This window comes from Centrocercus urophasianus, unplaced genomic scaffold, assembly GCF_019232065.1.
Source record: "Centrocercus urophasianus isolate 14NV4802_14NV808 unplaced genomic scaffold, USGS_Curo_1.0 seq_9, whole genome shotgun sequence".
Taxonomy (NCBI): domain Eukaryota; kingdom Metazoa; phylum Chordata; class Aves; order Galliformes; family Phasianidae; genus Centrocercus; species Centrocercus urophasianus.
Genome location: NW_024885532.1, coordinates 20,764,316 through 20,786,320, shown reverse-complemented (window position 1 = coordinate 20,786,320; position 22,005 = coordinate 20,764,316). Strand labels below are relative to the sequence as shown.

General features: G+C 37.5%; 1 protein-coding gene across 1 annotated transcript in view; it reads right to left on the bottom strand.

Moving 5' to 3' along the window:
* DGKH (diacylglycerol kinase eta) overlaps positions 1-22,005 on the bottom strand; it is a 157,822-nt gene that overhangs the window by 34,440 nt on the left and 101,377 nt on the right. Inside the window, 10 exon segments of the mRNA XM_042838892.1 lie at positions 889-974; positions 3,837-3,924; positions 5,637-5,776; positions 6,060-6,168; positions 8,454-8,616; positions 10,279-10,381; positions 11,504-11,629; positions 12,768-12,874; positions 20,485-20,617; positions 20,933-21,037. Coding sequence (XP_042694826.1) covers positions 889-974; positions 3,837-3,924; positions 5,637-5,776; positions 6,060-6,168; positions 8,454-8,616; positions 10,279-10,381; positions 11,504-11,629; positions 12,768-12,874; positions 20,485-20,617; positions 20,933-21,037 — 1,160 coding nt within the window.

Genomic DNA, 22,005 nt, shown 5'->3' with positions numbered 1-22,005 from the left:
ATCTACTAAAAAAAAACATTCTCTTTTTCTTCTTTTATTTAAGCCATTGCATGCATCTTATTTCTAAGAACTTATATCAACATGACCAATATTAATTTATTTTACATGAACTAAACAGATTTGACAAGATACAGATACAATTTAGAATTTTGAGTAAATAAAATAAGTTATAAATATGTAAATATATTTTTATATATATTTTATTTATAAATAAATAAAATTCTGCGGTTTCATTTTCAACATGCACTACGTATGCTTTAAAAATGAAATGCTGTTAACTTGCTTTTAGCAGAAGACAATGAGATGTAATGACAGACAGATGTATTTCTGAATATTCTGTGAGAAGGTATACACAGAATACTTATTTCAGATATGTCCATGATGTGTAGAGCAATTCTTTCACTTTTAAGTTTCTGTTTGCAGAAAGAGAAAATACCCGGTTGTCGGAGACCGCTGTTTATAGAACTGCCACAAACAGCTGTAACAAAGCCACTGATCTGAAATTCCGCTTCACTGCAGTGAAGCTTTTTGTCCTCTTAATGGTACAGGCATGCATAAAACAAAGCAGAATAGATGTGATGTGAAGTAGGTCACATAGTTACATTAGCAACTGCATGTTTCATATGTAATCCGTGTGAACTGTGAGTGAATTAAAAGCATTTTATAATAATATTACGTGATTTGTTTCAAAATGCTGCTGCTTTCGTTATTATCTATTTCCAATTGTACTGCATAAAACCTTTGCAGAACAAACATCTGCTCTAAGGTGTTAAGTCAAACCAGCTGGGCCTACCATAAGCAAACTTAGAGCTTAGACAGAAAGTTACCATGGTTGTAACATTACACAGAGGATTTATCCTACGCAGTACGTAAAAATGTCCAACTCACTTGGCAGAAGATATGACAACTGAGTGCTGATCAGAATTGAGAATTTTCGCAAGATGAGCAGCAACTGAATCCTCATAAGCCGAGATCTGAAAACAGAGAGGAAAGAAGACTTCAATTTCCAGACTTTTCAGTATTTTAACACCCACTTGTGTTTCAAAACATCTTAAACATAGCAGGATTTCCATAGCAAGGTCAAGCAGCTGGCAATGCTGCTCCTATCTACATACTAAATTTCACATAACGAATTTTTAATATTCAAAATAACACTGTATCTGAGAACTTGACCCTTGAACAATTCTTTTCCTCCTTCTTCTAAAAAAGCTAAAAGTAGCCCATGTGGTAGAAACAATCTACCATCTTTTCAGATTTGTTACATACTAAACAATCATAATCTAATTTCTTCTATTTCCAAAACAAGAAAAGTTTCCATGAAGCTAAGCAGTTTGACTAAGAATAAGTCAAATGCCTGTGGTTATAATCTTGATTTTCCTTTTGCTGTCAAACGGTATCTTACTGCCCAAGTATTCCTACTGACAAAGGCTGTAAAACTCGGTATAACGGTATCAAAGAAAATCCTTTGTGATTCCTCATTAATTAGATTTCATAAAAAGTGTTTGGAGGAAAAGTGTGCATTCTCCTACTTTTCCAGCCAAGAAGAATTCCTGAGTGTTACAATAGTTACAAAAGATTCAGTAGAGATCAGAATCATGTTCTCACACTGTTCCGCCTCAAAACAGGCATAGATCCAGATCTCATTTTTAAGAGAAAATTCTAACCACATTCCAGACTTAAAGCTAAAAATAACTGCAGTTTGACATTTTCTGATGGCTTCCTTTAGGAATCTCTTGAGATGCCTCATCGTGTTTTTGTCCTTGACATGGATGTACCTATCACTCTTTTTTTAATATTCATTTGTATATTTAATATTTACCAGATATATCACCTTTCTAACTTCTAAAACCCAACCTTAATTGTAGAGCTCTGATAGTAAATCAACTGTGCGCGCTTGTAGCTCAGAAGGCCAACTGTATCCTGAGTGCATCAAGAGAAGTGTGACCAGCAGGGTGAGGGAGGTGTTTCTGCCCCTCTGCTCTGCCCTTGTGAAACCCCACCTGTGTCCAGTTCTGGAGCCCCCAGCACAAGAAGGACATGGAGATGTTGGAGAGGGACCAGAGGAGGGCCATGAAGATGATCAGAGGGCTGGAGAACCTCCCCTGTAAGAACAGGCTGAGAGCTGGGGCTCTTCACCCTGGAGAAGGCTCTGGGGGGACATTATAGCAGCCTTCAGAACCTGAAGGGGGCCTACAGGAAAGCTGGGGAAGGACTTTTTATAAGGACATGTAGCAACAGAAGAAGACGAAATAGCTTTAAATTGAAAGGGGTTTGATTTAGACTAGATATTAGGAAGAAATTCTTTACTGTGAGAGTGGTGAGAAGGTTTTTCTTTACTGTGAGGGTTGCCCAGAGAGGCTGTGGATGCTCTCTCCCTGGAGGCATTCAAGGTCAGGCTGGATGGGGCTGTGAGCAACCTGGTCTAAAGAGAGGTGTCCCTGCCTACAGCAGGGGGTTGGAACTTGATGATCTTAAAGGTCCTTTCCAACCCAAACCATTCTATGAATTTTAATTTCAAGGGAAGAAAACAATACCTACATTTAATCTGTAAGAATGAAAAACTGTTTGAACAATAGTAAAGTCTTCTGGGGCCAAACCAAGTGAAATAGTTCTCTTGAAACCCAAAGAAAAAAAATCTGCTATGTACTTACAGTTAATTTTGGCACTGCACTTGAACACATTAATTACTGTAAGGTTAGTTATCTGCTCCAAAATATCATAACTCAATAAAATACACACAAAGAAATTAAACAGTGTGCTCAAAAGAAAATGGCTTTCTCCAAATCAGAGTAATAGACTGCAGAACTGATTTTCCAAAAAAGAGGTTTTGTATAACTACTGAGTTATACAGAATACACAAAGATTTTCCAAAAAAAGAGGTTTTGTATAACTATTTAGTTATATTTTCAGGAGAGGCTAAACATTACTTCAAAGTCAGAACAAACAAGAAGAACGTGTTTACAAGGTGAAGATAAACTTGAAAATGTTAAGAATCTTGCAAAATTAGAGACAACAAAACCTCAAATTTGCATTGCTGACACTGGAAACAACTACATTAGAATTACAGTCAGAGCAGCCCCAGTATCTCTGTATCTCCATATCCAGCAAGCTGTCAAAGGTTATAACCTCCTTGCCAATTAAGACAGCCTGAATCATTAAATCATTCAAGAACCTCCTGATTAATTATTGCTTCTCAAGTACTTTTGAGCTAAAGTTGACATGCATTAACTTCCTTAGGAATACATTACTTTGTCATCTTAATCAATCTTTTCATGTCAATTAATTTGATTTAAGCATCTCATTCTCCAACAAAATCAAATCCTCATCAGACAGTATGAACACACATCTAGCTTTAAAGATAGACTACACTTTCCTTGTTCTGAAGTCACTTATGATTTCAAGCTCTCTGAAAGGACAACAGGTGGTATCACCCAACCTAACTGACTTCTACAAGCTCCAACAGCTTCTCTCTTTCAGAAGACAACCATCACCTTCAAAATGTTTTTCTCAGTGCTTATTCCAAATTCAAGGTAAGTAGAAAACATTACATCGTTTGTTTTTTTTTTCTTCAGTATACATTTGTAGAACCAGAATTTATTTCTACAGCTCTGCTGAAGATTCTTTAGCTTCACTCATTTTTGGTAAGTAACACAGAACTTGAAACCATGATTGTCTGATATACACACAGTGAGCAAGGTATTAACTGCACTGAATTAGCAGATCAGAAAACATCTGCTTCTATTTTGCACAGAAGTGTTGTAATGATATTCCAAACTCTGTCATTCCAGTGGCCCAAAGTTAAGCCTGTGAAAAAGAAATCAAAAGTGAAGCTTCACCTGGCATTCCTCTGACTCTTCTTCAACAGTGACTGAAGGAATTGAAGGCTTTGCTGGTAATTTTAGTTCATATGACATTATACTCCACCTAAAAGAAACACAGTGGCTTTTATGTTTCCAGATTATCAGAATATTATCTTTTCTTAGGCATATCAACAAAAAGAAAATACACCATCACACAGAATAACCTCTTTCAAAAAGCTTAAATTTTAATCATAGCACAGCTGAATACGAGTGAAGTACTTGAAATGAAAGACATCTTATTACTCATATTTTTTGTTTTATCATCCAAAGGAGGGCTACAAAGATGGGGCAGAGCATGGAGGGGAAGATGTATGAAGGGTGGCATAGGTCCCTGGGGTTGCTCAGCCCAGAGCAGAGGAGCTGAGGTGAGGTCTGATGGTGGCTTCAGCTCCTCACAGGGTGTGGAGGGGAAGCACTGAGCTCTGCTCTGTGTGACAGCCCTATGGAACAGCATGGAGCTGCGTCATGGGAGGGCAGCTGGGGGCTGGGGACAGGGTCTGCAAGAGGGAGGTAGGCATGGAACAGCCTGCCCAGGGCAGTGGGTACAGCCCCGAGCTGCTGGACTTTAAGGAGTGTTTGGACAGTGCTCTCAGACATACAGTCTGCTTTTTGGGGTGTCCTCTGTGGATTCTATGATCCTTATGGGTTCCTTCCAACTCATGATATTCTATGACTCTGTGACTCTACAAAAAAGCTCTAGCTTCATATTTCCATGTACGGAGGCATGAGAACAAAGCAAATTCTGAAGTTTTCATTGCCATATATATTTTCCCTAGTAAAGGACAGTAAAGCATAGGAAGTATGAAATTGCTAATATCAACACCTCTCACACCTACTGAAAAGAACAAGAGATCACTGAAGATGGCCTTGAGAGCAACTCAGTTGAAATTAGAGCAAAAATGAACTAAGTTCTTCTCAGTACAGAAGAAGAATATATGATTTAATCTGAATATTTCAGGAAGCCCAGATTAGCAATTATTTCTCAAGATCAGTAACAAGTACTTCTATATACACATTTCTGTAGAATGATCTAATAGCTTGCAATCAGGATTGTTCTTTTGCTTTATGTATAGAAACATCTAGCCAGCAACTCACATAGAAAACCAAGGGTGGGAAGGTTGCTTGGTTTTGACTAAGGAAATGCCATTGCATACTGAAAGAGCAATACTGGATCAAATCAAAGATGCACTTCGCCTGGCATCTTGCCTACAGTTGCTGATGTCTCAGGCAAGAGCAAGGGCACAACATGCAAATTCTTCCCACTCTTGAGGATACAGAACTCAGGTATTTCCTAAATAACAATGCTACCTTTAATGGCATTTAATAGCACACAGGGAGTCTGTGAAATTGCCCAGAATGGTTTTGAATCTATGCAATTTCTTAATGTTTATAACTTCCAACAGACAGTTATGCAGCTTCATCAGTTATGTAAGGAAATATCTCCTCCTAATCATTTGTGTAAAATAATTCTCATCAACTGCCTTCCCCTCTGACTCTTTGGTTTGAAGCACACAGTGAAGATCTGTCTCAGTTAGTATCTTGACTTTCCTCATGAGTAGATCTTTACAGATATTGACATTTTAACATGGTCCAAGGTACACTTTTGTGGGTGTCCCTGCTGGAGCAAAGGCTGAACCAGATGGACCCAGAGGTCCCTGCCAACTTCAATCATACCATAATTCTGTGATTAAGTTTCTATGATGGATTTAGGCCACAAGAAACCCAAATACAATTTGAATCTCGTGATAAATCAGGTATATACACACGTCAGTTTACCTGTCTAACATTTTTGTGCTGGCTCGCTCCAATTTCTCCAAAATCTGAGGAAGCTGCGTATCATCATCACAGGATCCTCCCCAACCAAGGACACGAGCAAGGTCATTTCCAGTACCAAGGGGTAACACTCCTAACTGACACTGAAACACAACACAGGAGCAAATCTACTATTGAAAACTAGAAAGCACAATCTATTACAAATAATTGTTATTTCAATATCGTCAGTTATTTTAGCTGGTGTCAAAAGCTTGCAAATCAAATAGTGTAATTATAGTACAACTTTCCCCGCTTATTTCACAAAAGAGTCTCATTTAATGGAGTTTGGACTATATAGGCTTAAATGAGAAAGAACCAAACTTGAGGAAGAATAAACTCACAAAAGTATAGTGAGTATAGCAAAGAAAAGTAAATATACACACTTGCCTGTTTGTGCAAGCTGAGTTTATCGATTTCTGACAACACCCAACCCACACTTCCATCTCCACCACATACAAGAATCCGGAAGTTGTCAAACTTCTGAAATAGCCGCAAACTGGAGAGAAAATGCAACCTGTTAGAGCCACATTCACCACTAAGACAACAGTCACACTTGTGAGCAGACATGACATGTATATGTGGTATCCAGCACCTCGATGGTGAGTCTTTTATTGTTATGAGGTATGTGGATGCAACCAGCTACTGTAGGAAAGCTATCTGCATATCCCATCTGTTGCTGTATATTTCACTTGTACTGACATTTCCGATAAATAACATGCAGAGTTTTATTTTAAAGGAATTCCCTTGATATTGTTTTCAGGATTTTATTGTTATTATTCAAAAAATGTCTAAGCTTTGAAATTACAGCTGTTCTGTGCTTCCCACTAAGGTCAGAAGCACAGGGAATTTTTTCACAAGTAGTTAAGATGTAACAACAGGATATCTTCCAGAACACCAGTGGGCTTTTGCCAACTTGTGGCTGATTAAACGCAAGGACAGTTGGAGGCAATTATTACAAGCAAGGTGATGACAACAGAAAACAAATATTGTATTTCATATTACATACTCAAAGCAATATCCTGCTCTTACTTCCTATAGTTCCCCATTCTGTTTTACACAATATAATATCCTTCACCAGCACAGAAAAGGAGAACAAGAAAGAGTAAGCAGAACAAGTGACAGAACAAGGGGCAGTGGGCACACACTGGAACCCAAGTTCCATATGAACATGAGGAAAAGCTTCTTTACTTGGAAGGTTACAGAGCACTGGAACAGGCTGCCCAGAGAGGTTTTGGAGTCTCTTTCTCTAGAGACATTGAAAACCTGCCTGGACTCTTTCCTGTGCAACATACTAAAGAGAACCTGCTTTAGCAGGGTGCTTGGGCTAGTGGTCTGTAGAGGTTCCTTCCAACCCCTACAGTTCTGTGATTGTGTGATTCAGTGAAATATGAGACAGAGAGGAAAGGGGAATGAGATATGGAGAAACAACCAGGAGGTAAGAACAACAGGGATTTAAAAGCAAACTAAGTAAATCTAAAATGAATGAATTAAAAAATGTTAGCTTTTAAAATAAAAGAAATAAATATGTTCACCTTAATGCATGTTATTTTCCAGAATATGTATAATCTGAGAACTATTTCTAAAAAGCAACACATTAAGATCACAATTATTTGAAGCTTTTATATTTTGCTAAAGTAAATAATGTCATTTGTACATGATAGGCAGTTTCAGAACAAAAGATACATTTATTTGAGGGAAGAATGCAGCTAAGCTTTTTAGATCAACTAGAAAAAAAGTAAACATCATTACTTCCTGATAGAATAATTTCTAAGGACCTCTCTTTGGAAACTGTTTGAGGAAAAATATTTAAGAGCAACCAATCTGACCTACAATTACTGCACAAAATGCAAAGTGAACCTCTTGAATCTTGGTGTTGATAAATAAAGGAAAAGAAGAAAGAGAACTTTCAAACAGGTGTATTTCTCAGATTGTCTCAAAATTCTCTCCAGTTAAAGAGAGCCTTCCTTACTTTTATGTTATGATTGCTATGATAATTACATGTGCACAATGTTAGCTGAAAGTGACATAGATTAAAAAGATTACAATAAAAAGATATTACAAGCTAAATAGTTAATATATTTTAAAAACACAGTACTAACTATAAAAATACAAGTTGTATTCAATTGCATTTGTATTATTTGCCCATTATTAAGTTTTTCATTTGCTATGGTTTAAATCTTATCATGCAAGCATAACTCTCCATCTTTAAGATTACAAAAAATAATGTTTTCAGTGGCTTTAACTGATCTTAGTAGCCCACTGAACCACAAAGCTACATCTGAGCAGAATTAAGTTTAAGAATTAAGGCAACAGAAAAATGTGCATGAATTTAATCTTTATGAATGTGCAAAGATGCTTGGGTTGTGGACATCACTATTCAAACCTCATCTCTATCTCTTCAACAATTAACCTTTAGATTTTGTAGATGCCTGGTGATTTTAATCGTGGGCTGGCTCCAAATTTATGTGAGATGCTCATATTCATGTCCTCTTGCATTTGTTATCTAAGTCACACTTTGGACATATTTCTACAATGATGGAAGTTCTAGTGTACTTAATCACGCGCTGCAGATGAGGTTTACTAAAATGAAAATATCAACCTGTAATCCCTTCACCCACCAGAATTCACACTGAAACTCTGTTATCTACTGTAAATCTTAAATAGGAAGTCACATGCTGGATATTGGCAATAGAATTACTGCAATGAGGGGACAACACAATACTATGCTTTGCACTAAATTCTCTCGCAGAAAGGATGGCTCAAGATTTCCAAGGTCATTACCCTAAGTGAGGTCCTCCATTCATTAAATCGAACACCTGAGCTGGATTTAACGACTGTTTGAATCGACGAAGAAACTTTACTCCCTGATTGTCTCCACTCTTTGAGTTAACAAAAACTAAAAGAGGACTGGCACAGGATGGCGGGCATGTGGCTTTCCAGAAACCTGCAAACATAGTTAGAAAGAATGAAATAAATAAGGCTTTCTAATATGAACAACACAAAAAGAAATCATGGGAAAGAGGAAGAAAGGAATGAAAGACAAAAGAAGTACATTTTATCATGCATTGTGTAAATGCTAAACTGAATATTAGCCCTGCAAGGAATTGCTCAAGATTTACCAGCTCATTTTTTCTCTCTAATACTTCCAGTGTCTGTATTCAGTAAAATCCTGAAGACAATAGCTTTATTTTGTTCTACAGCAAACAAGATTTGAGCATACTGCTCAAATCTCTCCACTGGTTATCACAGAATTAAATACATACTTCAGCTGGAAATGTTTGGTTTTTCATCTCATTTTTCTTTAGTGGCTTGAACTGGATCATCCAAGCCTGAGTTTTGTAAGAATGCTCACACATTTTAAAGCTTATCATATTCAGTTTCTCTTCGCATAAGAACTTTTGGGGGGGCTGAAGTTAGATTATTAATTATAACAGGCTCATTGAACAGCAGACCTTCAGTTGTGATTACAGGTTACTAATATCAACATAGGTCTTAAATGATTACAGCAGACTCTCAATAAGAGTCTCAATAGGCACTAATGGACACTTCTTGATACTTCTTGATAACATAAACATTCCATGGACGTAGTGCTTTCTCAGCAACACTTCAAAATCAAACATCACAGGTGTAGGTGTTGACATTTATTTCACACAATATTAAAATAACTGTGCCATTTTTATTGCCTAAAATAAATACTAAAGCTATACATTAAAAAATGCCATTAAAGGATGCTACTATAATTCCACATTATCATAATGTATACTTCTAAATAAAATTTGTCTATTTTATTATAGTGCCAAGAAAAATAATTTCAAATATAGAACAATCTTGTTATCATGAATAACAGATAGTAGAATGGTGCTCTGATCTGGAGACCAAATAGCAAATAAATAGCAAAGAGTGATCATAGACAGCATAAACAAAGACTTATATTATCTTCATACAGTAAAAATCATTAAACTATATTAAATTTGCTGATCTCATTCAGCATCAACATGAGTTGTAGAAAGAAAGCTGTTGGATTTCATGATAGTTTGTATTCATTCGATTCCCTGCCTTTAAGGACAGTCTCCCACTGCTTATATATTCCAAGACATCAAAGAACACCTCTGAGTTCTAAATGTTTGCTGAGTTTCTTTATCAGTGTGTTGCAGGATTCTTACTTTTATTTGAAAGATGTTTGGAGGGACCACATAAGTCATTCTGCTCGTTAGCCTGATAAGGCAACTGTTGCATTGGAGCCATTCAGCTAGCTTACATTCAGTAGTATCAAGCAAAGTTATCTGAATTTGAGAGCTCATTCTACAAGGGTTGCATGTCAGGCAGGCATTGGATTGCTTTAACTAAGGACTATTCAGTTGAAAAATTTCTAAGAGTCATAAATTAAAATGGAGAAAAATTCTATTAGGGTAACTTCTAAAACTTTTAAAAAATTTTCTGTATAAATAACCCTCTAAAAACCTACATGGAAAACTGCACTGTTCTCTAACTGTGAAGACAACATTCGCTCGTTCAACTGAGGGATTTTAGCCTTGCTTAGTCAAACAGAATGCAGTAGTCATTGCAAGTCCAGAGCTACCACTGAACACGCTCCAATACTACGTACCATCAGAGTCTATACTGTTTAGTGCTGTTGGAGGTATGATCGATACCTTACATTGGCCAAGTGGACATTTACGAGGGTACAGGTCCTTACATGCAGTGTGAACCTAGAAAACAAACAAAAAATGATTTCCCTAATCTACAGTGGTGGAACTACAACAGATAAGAGTATCTGTGGAACAAAACCAGTCTAAAATTTAACAATTTGGTGAAGAGAGACCGTACAAAAATAAGCGAGCCTTTAACCACAAAAGCTGGTTACACATTCCACAAAATGTAAGTTTGGAGAACTTCATCTCTGACTATTCCTATGGCAGGTATAAATTGTCCTTTCAATTGAATGGCTTACCTCCATCCCCTAGCAAGTTAGGACCAAATTCCCAGCAGCCAGCATCTATACTGAGGGGAGCAGGCACACTCTGCACGCGCAAAGCTATTGCTCTGTACTTGCAGTTCACTTGAATATTCTGGAAGATGAACAAGCCAGCCAAACCAGCTGAAAACATACCCGGTGTCCCATAAAATATATGCTATATTGTCTTCTTCCATAGCTATTGGAAAATCACACATATGGAAGGTACTGTAATTCATCTAATTTCAAATCACCTCCGGAGATGCCAAGCACTTTCCACTGCCAACACACAGAGCCTTAGACATGTATATGCTGAGAGCCTTAAGAATAAAAAAATCTGCTGACTTCTCAGTTCTATAATTTAGCATATATATAGATTCTAACACACATAGCATTCTTTTTAGACAGGCTAAAAAAAAGAAGAAAAAATTATATTCTGGGGGAGAAAGCAATTGCAATGTCATAGAATTTCAGTCAGCAGTTTACTAAGTATATTAAAGAAGAGAAATTCAAGAGTCTTGCAGTAAAATTGTTGAAGATAAATGCAAATTAACTGTTATGAAAGAGACAAAAAAGTTAACATATGTTTATTACGCATACAGAACAGGCATCTGAACCTCCACAGTTATCAGTTAGGAGAAGACAGAGAAATCACACTGGATAACACCTATTAAAGAAAACTGCATTTGTGGGCGTATTAAATATTAAGCAAAAGAAGTAGGACAGTCATGAGAAATGTTGAATGTTAGGAAGACCTGAGTTTGCATAAGCTGCCTCTCCCTACTTAATCTAAAAGCACAGTAATGAAATGAAAAAGTAAAAATAATGGCAAGTAACAGAGCTGGCAAAATCTTAGGCACTTGGATGTGGTACCTACCATAGCTTTACACCAAAGGCACTTCCAATCTTGTAGGCGTAAAACACTGCCACAGGTCTTGTCGCAGACTGCGCATTTGGCACTGACGGGCAAATTACCCTCTAACCATTGGTGAGGCATAGCTATCTGTGAAGAAGTAGCCATACAAGTTAAACATCCAGATGCAGAAATCACAGCTTTTGTCTCTCAATTACAAGTGAACTATAAGTACTTCCACAGCTCTATCTTTTCATCAAAAAAATGGCAAAGTAAGTGAAGTGACATTGAGTCTTGGTAGGCAACTGCTATCAAAATGGGCTGTGCTGCTGTTTCATAGGTTAGGCTACGAAACAGCCTAGGATAGGTAGAAAGTGTGACAGCTGAATCATAGAATCATAGAATCACAAGATTGGAAAGGACCTACATGATCATCCAGTCCAACCGTCCTCCTATCACCATTACTACCACTAAGCTACTAAACCACATCTTGTAGTAAAAGAAGGGAAACACTTCTCACTCAGCTATTTGTGACACTATGCTACAACTAGCACAAAACAATGAGGCAGTTAAATCTAGAGATTCTCTAAAACAATTTCGCTAAATTCTCTAAAAACAGTCTCTAAAATTCTCTAAAAACAGTTCTGATTCTCTAAAAACAGTCATTTAATACAGACTACGTAGCACAAACCCATCACAATAACTAAAATTCAGAAGAACAGGCAGGAGAGCAGAGTATGTATGTGGCTTTATGTACCACCTCAGTTATCCAAGACTGCTAAGTCACAGCTCTATAAGCAGCCTCTGGGTTGAGGACAAAGCTGTTCTCTGTGCGCTCACTGTCCCAGCAATAATAACTTGTGCATTAAAAGAAATTCCTAGGTGTGCAATTTAGTATTAATTCCAAACAGACCTCCTGGGGAACAGCTATCAGTAAGGAGGACACAAAATAGATTGCCAAAACAGCTTGGTAATGGTGTAAAATACCACTCTTGCTTAAGAGCAGTAGGAAATCCTCAGAGCAATTCTTCACCTTCAGTTTCTCTGCATGTGGTCTTTAAAATCTTGTACCACGCATTCAATCTGGTGTCCACAGACATTAAGCTTCTCTTGTAAGAAAGAAATACAACGCTTTGTTTTAAATACCATGATAATCTTTGAAAAGTGTTTGGAAATACGGCCACGTACCATTAGTTCAATGGGTCTCGTGACAACTTTTCTATGCTTAGCCATTTTTTCCATTAAGAACCAGCTACTGGAAAGTACTGTAAATAAGAATAGTACTTACACCATCTTCATCTTCTATGATATCTTTTCCAATGGAGGCTAATGTAGTCCATTTGCAGTTATTTGTTGCTCTGACAGCGCATCTTTTATGTGCTTTAAACTTACACACTGCAAGACACACATGAAGATGTAAACAGGGTTATTTGTTGCATTTCACTGACACGTCCTAAAAAACCTTAACAGAGATATTCCATAAGACAGCCAAATACATGTCATTTACTGTTGCACACGACAGAAACTAACAAAAAAGAAAATTCAGTTTATAATCACACCAGCTGTAACTCACTAAACTGGATTTAGAAGCAACAGATCCTGTATGCAGCCTTGGTCGTTTTTCAGACATGCATTGAAAGACCTCAACATATCATAGAATCATAGAATCACAGAATGGCCTGAGTTGAAAAGGACCACAGTGATCATCTAGTTTCAACACCCCTGCTGTGTGCAGGGTTGCCAACCACCAGACCAGGCTGCCCAGAGCCACGTCCAGCCTGGCCTTGGATGCCTCCAGGGATGGGGCATTTTTCATGTACAATGCAATGCACTGAAGTACTAATGTACTTCTAACACACCTCTATGTTTTTTCCGTTGTTACAGAGGCACAAATCACATACATGTTTTAAATCTTTAAGATGTGGTGAAAATGCATTTGGGAATAGTTTTTTCTTCAGGAGCTCTGTTTCTTTGGTGAAAGGAACCCTTTTACACACTGCAGTGTGCCGGCTTTCCCAGAAGCTGAGAAGGGGAAGAATTAAGTGATGATATATTTATTCAGGCAACCAGTGGTTACAGTATTTCTGAGAGGTTGCTGTAAGAGAGGCCTGACTTCTTACTGGATTATGTATAAAAAATACACTAACTGTAATAACTCAGCACAAATGTCTAATACAGTCAGACAAACTAATAACTATTTGTATTTCATTCCACTTAATTAGTATCACTAGCTAACAATATCCTTCTACCCCAAACACAGTGATGCATAAAACTGTGGGTATTTCTTTTTACCGTAAGTATATGAGATCATTCTGTTTAGAGTGCATTATATAAATTATTTTAGCAAAGACCATTAAAGGTTTATGAGAACTAGCCAGCAGACCAGAAGAAGTAGTCTCTTTGGAACAAATATTTGACAGGAAACAATCAAAAGTTTTGGCCCATCACTTGTCCACCATTAAAAACATTAAGCCATGGCACAAATGGTCTTGTGAATCATAAATTTCTCATTTCAATTCCACTGATCTTTTGCCAGATCAATTTTAAAAGTGAATGCAAACTAGGTAAGCGACATTTGAGTTTCAGAGCCATCATCCCTATGCTGGGAGACATGTGACAGTATGTGTTTAGATCAAAGAAAGAAATGGAAACAGAAGTTGTTTTGTTGCTTTACAGCAGCTCCTCTGGCCATTTCAAAAAGCAGCATTCACAGCTCCCAACCAACAGGATAGGCTTGCATTTTCAGAATAGCTCAGCATCATAATGTGTGTTTGCCAACGCAAGCTGGTTCCACTTGCCTCAAATCTCAGCTGCCAGAGAAGTGCAGAAACTAAGGCTGCATTTCCAACTTGTTGGGCCTTAGCAGTTTTGCCTCTTGAATATTTTGGAGAAGATGTGCCATCAAATTCAGCTTCTAACTCACAAATGACACATATTTGTCTTTGCTATGCAGATCTGGGTACAACATATCAGGGATGAGGGACAGTAGGAAATTCCAAATGACTAAGGCATAAGAAAATAACAATTTTCAAGCCCTATTCATCTACCACCTAGATCTCAGGGCCCTGTATTCACCCTTTGCTCTCTCAGCCAAGCAGGAACAAATTGACACCAAGAATCTGAAGAGCTGCAGAAAGCCACACCATGGACAATATTCCAGAAAGCTATAATGGAAGTTTGATTTGTGGGCACAGTATAATTCAAATCTGAGACCAGATTTTCTGCAAATCATCCCACTGCAGCCCCAAAATCATCAAAAAATTCATGTGATTTTGAGCAATGAACAAACATTTCTAGAAACAGTGATCTTAAGGCACGGATGGAAATTTCAAGAAAAACACATCACTGTGCAGGAAAGAGGGGTATAAGAAGGGACATTTCAAATCAAATCTCAACAGCTACTCTCTAATTTCTTTTATCTCAGGAGATACTGGATTACATTCATGGATTAATCTGATATCTGAAATCTTCTGGAAACATGCAGGCATGTTGCTAAGCACCAGTTGCCATTACTTTGCCACTGAAATTTAAATGATGAGAAAAGGAGAAAAATAGCCCATCAGAATCTAGACTATTTGTAGAACACCATTTCACTTTTTAATTTCCTGTGTAAATATTTCTAGCTGGAACATGAAGCCAATCTCTCTGAAAACCAACCGAAAGAACCACTTAATTAGCGAACAGTTGTCACAGTTGCACCAACATCTGCTGTCAGACAGTGATTAAATCTGCAGCTATTATTATCTATAATGAAGAAAAGTCAACATTACTGAATGTCATCATAGAATCTCTTGCATTCAAAATAGAGATCTTTGCTATCAAACAAACACTTCTGTCTCAAAGGCCTTCCATTCTGTCCACCCATCAATTAATTCAGTTACACTGGGGAAAAGGCATCGCATGTCCTGCCAAAGTTACCACTCTGCCACCTATTTTATGATGAGTTTTCTAATCTGTATTCTTCAAAAACCAAGAAGCTCTGACTGTACTTTTCCAGCTTCAAAAGCTAAAGCTCAAGTCTTGAAATTGATCTGAAGAACCATGAGCTGGTATTTGTACATTGTTGAGATGGAAGGATTTATCTTGGAGAGCAGTCCATGAAACCTGATGTTTTGTTTCCAAAACTATGATCACATGGAGGACTGAAAAACCTCAGGGAAAATGGAGAGATTCATACGAGAACAGCATCTTAACTTCAATCCTAGTTGCAGACTATGCTTCTGTTATAAAGGATAAAATTCAATAGGTTCTTGATAGCTTTTACTATTTTCATGCCAGTAACTAATTTATTTTACAAAGACAGCACTAAAAGAATATTCATATTAAAAACTCGAGGACCACAAAATTCAGTTAGTCATGCAACTTTAATTTAGCTTCCATATGCAGGTGTGAAGCCTTTGGTTATATGATCATACTCTTTTTGAGAAGAGGACCTTCATTCAATTCACGGAATGGATGATTCTTGTCAAGTATGCAGCTGTACCACACTCTTGTTTATAGCAACCTTCAACAGGTATTTGTCTTATTTAACAAAAGCTAATTAAACACTGTTTTTAGACATAAACATTCATTTCTTTCTAGCCTTTCTGTTTAATAATTATGTTCAGTACTACATTTTTTGAATGCTGAAAAATGCACCTTTATTTTCACAGAATCACAGAATCACCCGGGTTGGAAGGGACCTCAAGGATCATGTAGTTCCAACCCCCCTGCCTAGCAGGGCCACCAAACATACACATTCAGATCAGGTTGCCCAGGACCCCGTCCAACCTGGCCTTGAACACGTCCAAGGACGGGGCATCCACAACCTCCCTGGGCAGCCCGTTCCAGGGCCTAACCACTCTCCTTGTAAAGAACTTCCCCCTAACATCCAACCTAAATCTTCCCTCCCTCAACTTGGATCCATTTCCCCTAGTCTTGCTATTGTCAGCCCTTTGGAAGAGTTTACTCCCCTCCTGGGTGTAGGTTCCCTTCAGGTATTGATAGGTTGCAATGAGGTCTCATTTTCTCAGTGTACTGCCAAAATATGGGTTTGGTTTTGTACCTATTTAAATAAAGGAGTAAGTGAAGCCAGCAGAGTTCAAGGACAATGGCGTTCACTAATTTTTGTTATCAAGAATGAAATGAAGACCTATTTTTTCAATTTTATCTATCTTGTATGCACTTCTTCAAAACACAGCTTCAATTGATTTCTGCAGCTACTCAACATTCAACACTGATGTAACATAGGTCCCGGATTATCAACTGAGGTGTCCAGAAAATAAAAAACATATAGCTACTGATTTGATCCAAAATATCATTTACGTGATTTTCCCAGGATTACAGAGGGATATAGTGTGATGCAAAGGCATAGAATACAGAATACAGAATAAAAGTTTTTTATTATAGCTTAATTCTTTATGAATGTCCTTTCTCTTCTGGGTAGCTTCACTCACTATTCACTCTACAGTCTTTAGAAAATGTGGCAAAAATCCTGGAAATGATGAACATCCAACTAGCATATGTGCAATGCCCTGTGCAGTGGGTAAGAAGAAAAGAGTTCTGTCAACAAAAGAAGACCAAGTGCACAAAGTGCAATTACTGAGATAATTTAATCTCCGTGTTTTATTATTTCTTGAATCATGATCCTCAAGTGTTCTTTCAACATTACTTTGTCTGTGCAATTCATCATAGTAGAAAGCATCTCATTTAAACTGCAGTCTTCAGCTTATTACATATATTCTACAATCAAGATTCAGTCACGACAATTAAACAATACAAAGAAAATACATATAAAAAACCTGCAATCCACTATCAAAGACTTGGGCAGAAAAGTGGTGTTAATACAGAGTAATTGAGGCTTAAGAGCTTTGAAAGAGTTTCTGTAGATAGTGGTCTAGACCTGTAGACCAAAGCATTACATGTATTCGTAACTTTACCTGACGACCTCTTAGACTCCTGAGCCTACAAGCAAGCTAAGCTCTAAATAACAGAAACATTTGTGGAGCATAAAGAACAAAAGCCTTACTTGATTCAGCTTGTTTGGGACAATTTCGAAAGCAAATATTTAATCTCCTTGTCCTAGTAAAGACTGTGGATGAACGTAGAGGAAGATCATTTCTTTAGATAGCTAGAGGAAAATCTTTGTTCATCAACATCACACACAGACAACACTTGAAAAGTACATTTTCTTTTGAGAAGACATGGAAAAAGAGATTGGTGGGAGAAACAGCACTGTACAACTGTGGACAAATAATTTATTTATTTATTTATTTATTTTTAGCAGTTAAAGGAATGTAGCCTAGTTTGATAGTTTGATATGAATTTACATCTTCAGTTTGACAAAAGTATCAATTCTTTGCCTTCTGAAGAGACGCAAGTTCACACTATATTCAGTCCCCGCACTAAAGGCATTAACGCACTCTGCTTCCCAACACTGACTTACACCAAACTTACAGGGGTGTCCTCAGAGTGGCCTGCAATTATTTTGGTCAACTTTTGCCAAAGGTTGTTGGAAGGGAAGAGGTGCTGAAAAAAGAAGGCACCCACCTTATTTCCAAAAGAAATGAGGCTTGTGCAGTCAGGTTTGAAAAAGCATTTGGGTAGTGCTGCTGGAGACCAGCAGATCTAAGAGAATAAAATATCAGAGGACTAATCTTCCAAAGTATCATAAACTGCAAAACATTAGAATGAAACTGGTTTTTATTCTTACCAATAGCTAGTAGGCAAGAGTCAGGCCAAAAAGTACAAAGTCTCCAAGCTACTTTCACAATAGCTTGGTGTGCCAGTAACCCAAACCACTGAAAGGAGGAAGAGTTTCAATATCTCTCAAGAAGAAGCCTCTCATGCTTTTCAACACATGAGATAATAGAGAGGCTCGGGATCAATGACCACACATATAATTGAATTTAGTATAGATATAAATGGATTCCCAGAGTAAAGCAACACTGGAGGCTTCAGACGTCAGGCATGAATATTTAAACAGGTTTATTTCAAAGACGCAATGAGAAAAAGTAGAGCAGAACATGTCAGGGGAATATTAAGTCTCAATACCTACTACATCATTTTTTCAAACAATATAAATTTGCTAGCACTGGACAAGTGAAAAATAGATGGTCAACTGCATCAGAAGTGCACAGGACAGAAGCAAGTAAACACGATCTCAAGTCACCTAACATTTTCAGAGGAAGAACTAGCATCAAACTGAAGTACCTTTTTACATGAACAGGTTTCCATGGAACTGGGGGAGAAGTAAGAGTATTCCAAGACAAAAGCCAACCATCAACTGATTTAGATTAGATGGATAATTAAGGTACTTCTTTTATTTTTAAAAATACTGGGGTGAAAAAAAGATAAAATAGATACTAACTAGTAGCTAAGAAGAACGTGGAGGTAAACTTCTTAACAGATAGATGAGTATCATAATGTCTATATTTAAGACAATCCAGGACAAAAATGTTTATGAAACTGAGGGCAAAGGAGAAGCCAATCCAATCTATCATTGGGAGTCATTGGTAAGAACTGATGAAAGATCAATTGGCACCAGAAAAGTGAATAAATGTAGCAATAGTTTGTAATAACTTATGCAGACAGGTGACAAAGTCCAAATCTGGAAATTTCCTTCAAGTTAACATCAACTCCTTGGAAATAAGAGCTATACTTAGAAGCACTAAAACCACACTTTGAAAACATTTAGAAAAATGATGAGCTATGACCATTAATATTGATGATCTTATAAGAATAACTCCCACTAATCAACCTCCTAAAATAGCTATAATATTAACTTACAAAAGGATAAATACATTATGAAGGGAAAGGAGCCTTTCTTTTCCTTTTCCTGATTAAATATAGGTGTACTTGCACATAGAGGCAATACAACTGCATTTTAGCTAAGCATACAATACTTCCATCTGCCAGTATCAGACATGGGAAATACCATACTTGCTTCAAAATTGTCCAAATGACTTACACACAGCAGAAAACATATACCAGAGAAGCTGGATGTAACTATGCTACTTCTAATTTCTATGAAATGAGTCTCTACAGTTCCTTGATAACTGCACCATTAGTTACCTAGAGGTATTTGATAATATTAATGCACATAATCATACGCAGACCTTCAGTATCATAACAGCATTGACAAAAGAAATCTATTTGCAGTATGCTGACATGCATCCAACAATGAAGCCTTGAATGCAGTAATAACAGTTACTCCTTTCTGAATAGTTAGCTATTTGTAATTAAGCATTTCATACACAGCAAAAAAAGTGACACTAAAACTTGCCTCTACATTTCGTATACATCATAAGGTCACAATTATGCTTTCTTTTCTCCTGTATTTTAACACTACCAGACTTACCACAGCTTTTTCAGAGTACTTGCAGCAGGAAATACATAAGCTGTTTCAGGTTTATTACAAATACTTGGTTGCAAAAGATCATTTCTCCAGATCAGCTTAAATCTGAAGTTTTAGTCACACCTCCTGTTTGTTTCTCCTGGATTTGTTTAACCATAACCTGCAAAGGCATTTAACATCCCTACCCCCTCATTGCATGACAGAATTTTTAAAGCAATAAACCTCTCCTCAGTGCAGAGCTAAGCGTTAATAATTTTTATAGACGTGGGGCAGAAAGTACCACTATGACTTTTTTTTTCCTGAGGAATGCTGATTCTGCACACCAGTAAGACTATTTTGCTACACATCTGCATTTTTCAAGTGCAAATCAAAGAAATCCTATCTTTCCTTGCAAACCATCCACTCAGGCAAGCACATTTCAAACTGGTAGCTGCAGCAGAAGGAAATATTTTATTGAAATGAGTCAGAAAAAGGCACCTGGAGCACAAAGAGGGTGAGCCATATCATTAGTAGCCACTCTCCCCAAGAGAGAGTCACTCCACTGAACAGATTTCTCCCTTCGGGCTTTTTGCTAACTCATTATTTTCAGAATCATTATTTGCCTTAAGCTGTCGGTAATTTAGATGTGTACACAGCATTATAAAAGGAGGGAAGAAAGCATTCATTTTACCTTCGCAGGACAGGCCGTGAGAAGTGACTCCAGAGAGGCTCTCTCTGCACACGTTGCAGAAGGTGGGTCGGGCATGGGAGCAGGCGTACCAGTTATGCATCCCTGAGAAATGTTCCACATTAAACTGTGCCGTCTAGTAAAGGAGAAGTTAAGACAAATTTGCAAGTACAGAACACAGCTACGGTGACTGAAATTACCTACCGTTCCACATTACAGGGGACAGTGCAATGTTAGCGATAAGATTTTCACAGGGATACTTAGCTCGCTCTACCTCCAAACTTCTAGACAGAAGTATCACAAGAATCCCGTAGCAAGCTCTTAATGTGAAGCTTTATCCTGACACTACATAGACTTTTCACACCAAGAAAGGTGAGCTACTCTAGCTCTGTGTCCTGTTGCTTGATCTGTTCAGCTGGAGCAGGTAGCACCAAAAGGGAGCTCAACTTACCTCATAGTGTTCCCGGGACTGTACGGACTTCAGAGAGCTTATCCAGTCCTCCATTTCTTTTCTGTTCTCAGCACACAGTATCAGCCTCCTAAACGGAGTGATTATCTGGAAAAGATTGGCATTCTGGTGATTCCAGATGGCAAAACCCATGACAGAATACAGTACCTAATGCAACATTTTCCATGAGATGATGCAAAAGGAAGACACACCCCAGACCACAAGACGTTCAGCACTTAACAGTAATATTTTCGTTACTACTGTACCAATCACAAAAGAGTTTGTTTTTCCTTCTGCAGTTCCTAAGCTTCTCATCAGGCTTCAATATAGGCTTTTACAACGTCTATTGATCGTGCCTCCTTCTCAGCTCTTTGTGCACTGGTGCTTAAGTACTCAAATAGAAGGCACTGAAACCAACAAAAGAACTGTTCTAGAAATCAGTAATTGATTAAGATTGCAATCCTAGTTCATAACAGTTACAGAAACTGCAAGATCCAGTCAAATTACGGGACACCAAACAAATAAATACATACTTAAAAGCCCGGAAGACTTAAAACAACAACAATAAAAGCTTTCATTGTACTTCCCAGTATCAAATATTGACAATAAACTCACACAGTTTTACACATACGAACAGTTAAACCAGAACTTTATATATAAAGTCTAGGAACACATACAGATCTCTATAGAGAGACACAGAGAACAAATGCAAACATCTGAAATCAAATCCTACAATCCTACTGGAGCAGTCGAATAAATTCCTGGAGCAAGTTGATGCTGAAGAGATTTCAGTGGTCTGGCTTTAGATACTAGAATTCTGAAAATGCTCTATCTAGGAGGTTTATTCAAAGCAGGAGCTGTTTCTTCCTTTCCCTCAACAGTAGGAAAATAATAAAAATACCAGCAAGGCATCAGAAACTATCATCAGCAAACTCCCACTGAAATTATTTTCAGCATTGCACAAAAATAGATTAAGCAGTTACTTTCACAGCAAAGAATTTAAAACAAAACAGGTACACGAAATTAGAGGGAAGTTATTTGTAGTTGGCTTTTTTTTTTTTTTTTTTTTTTTTTTT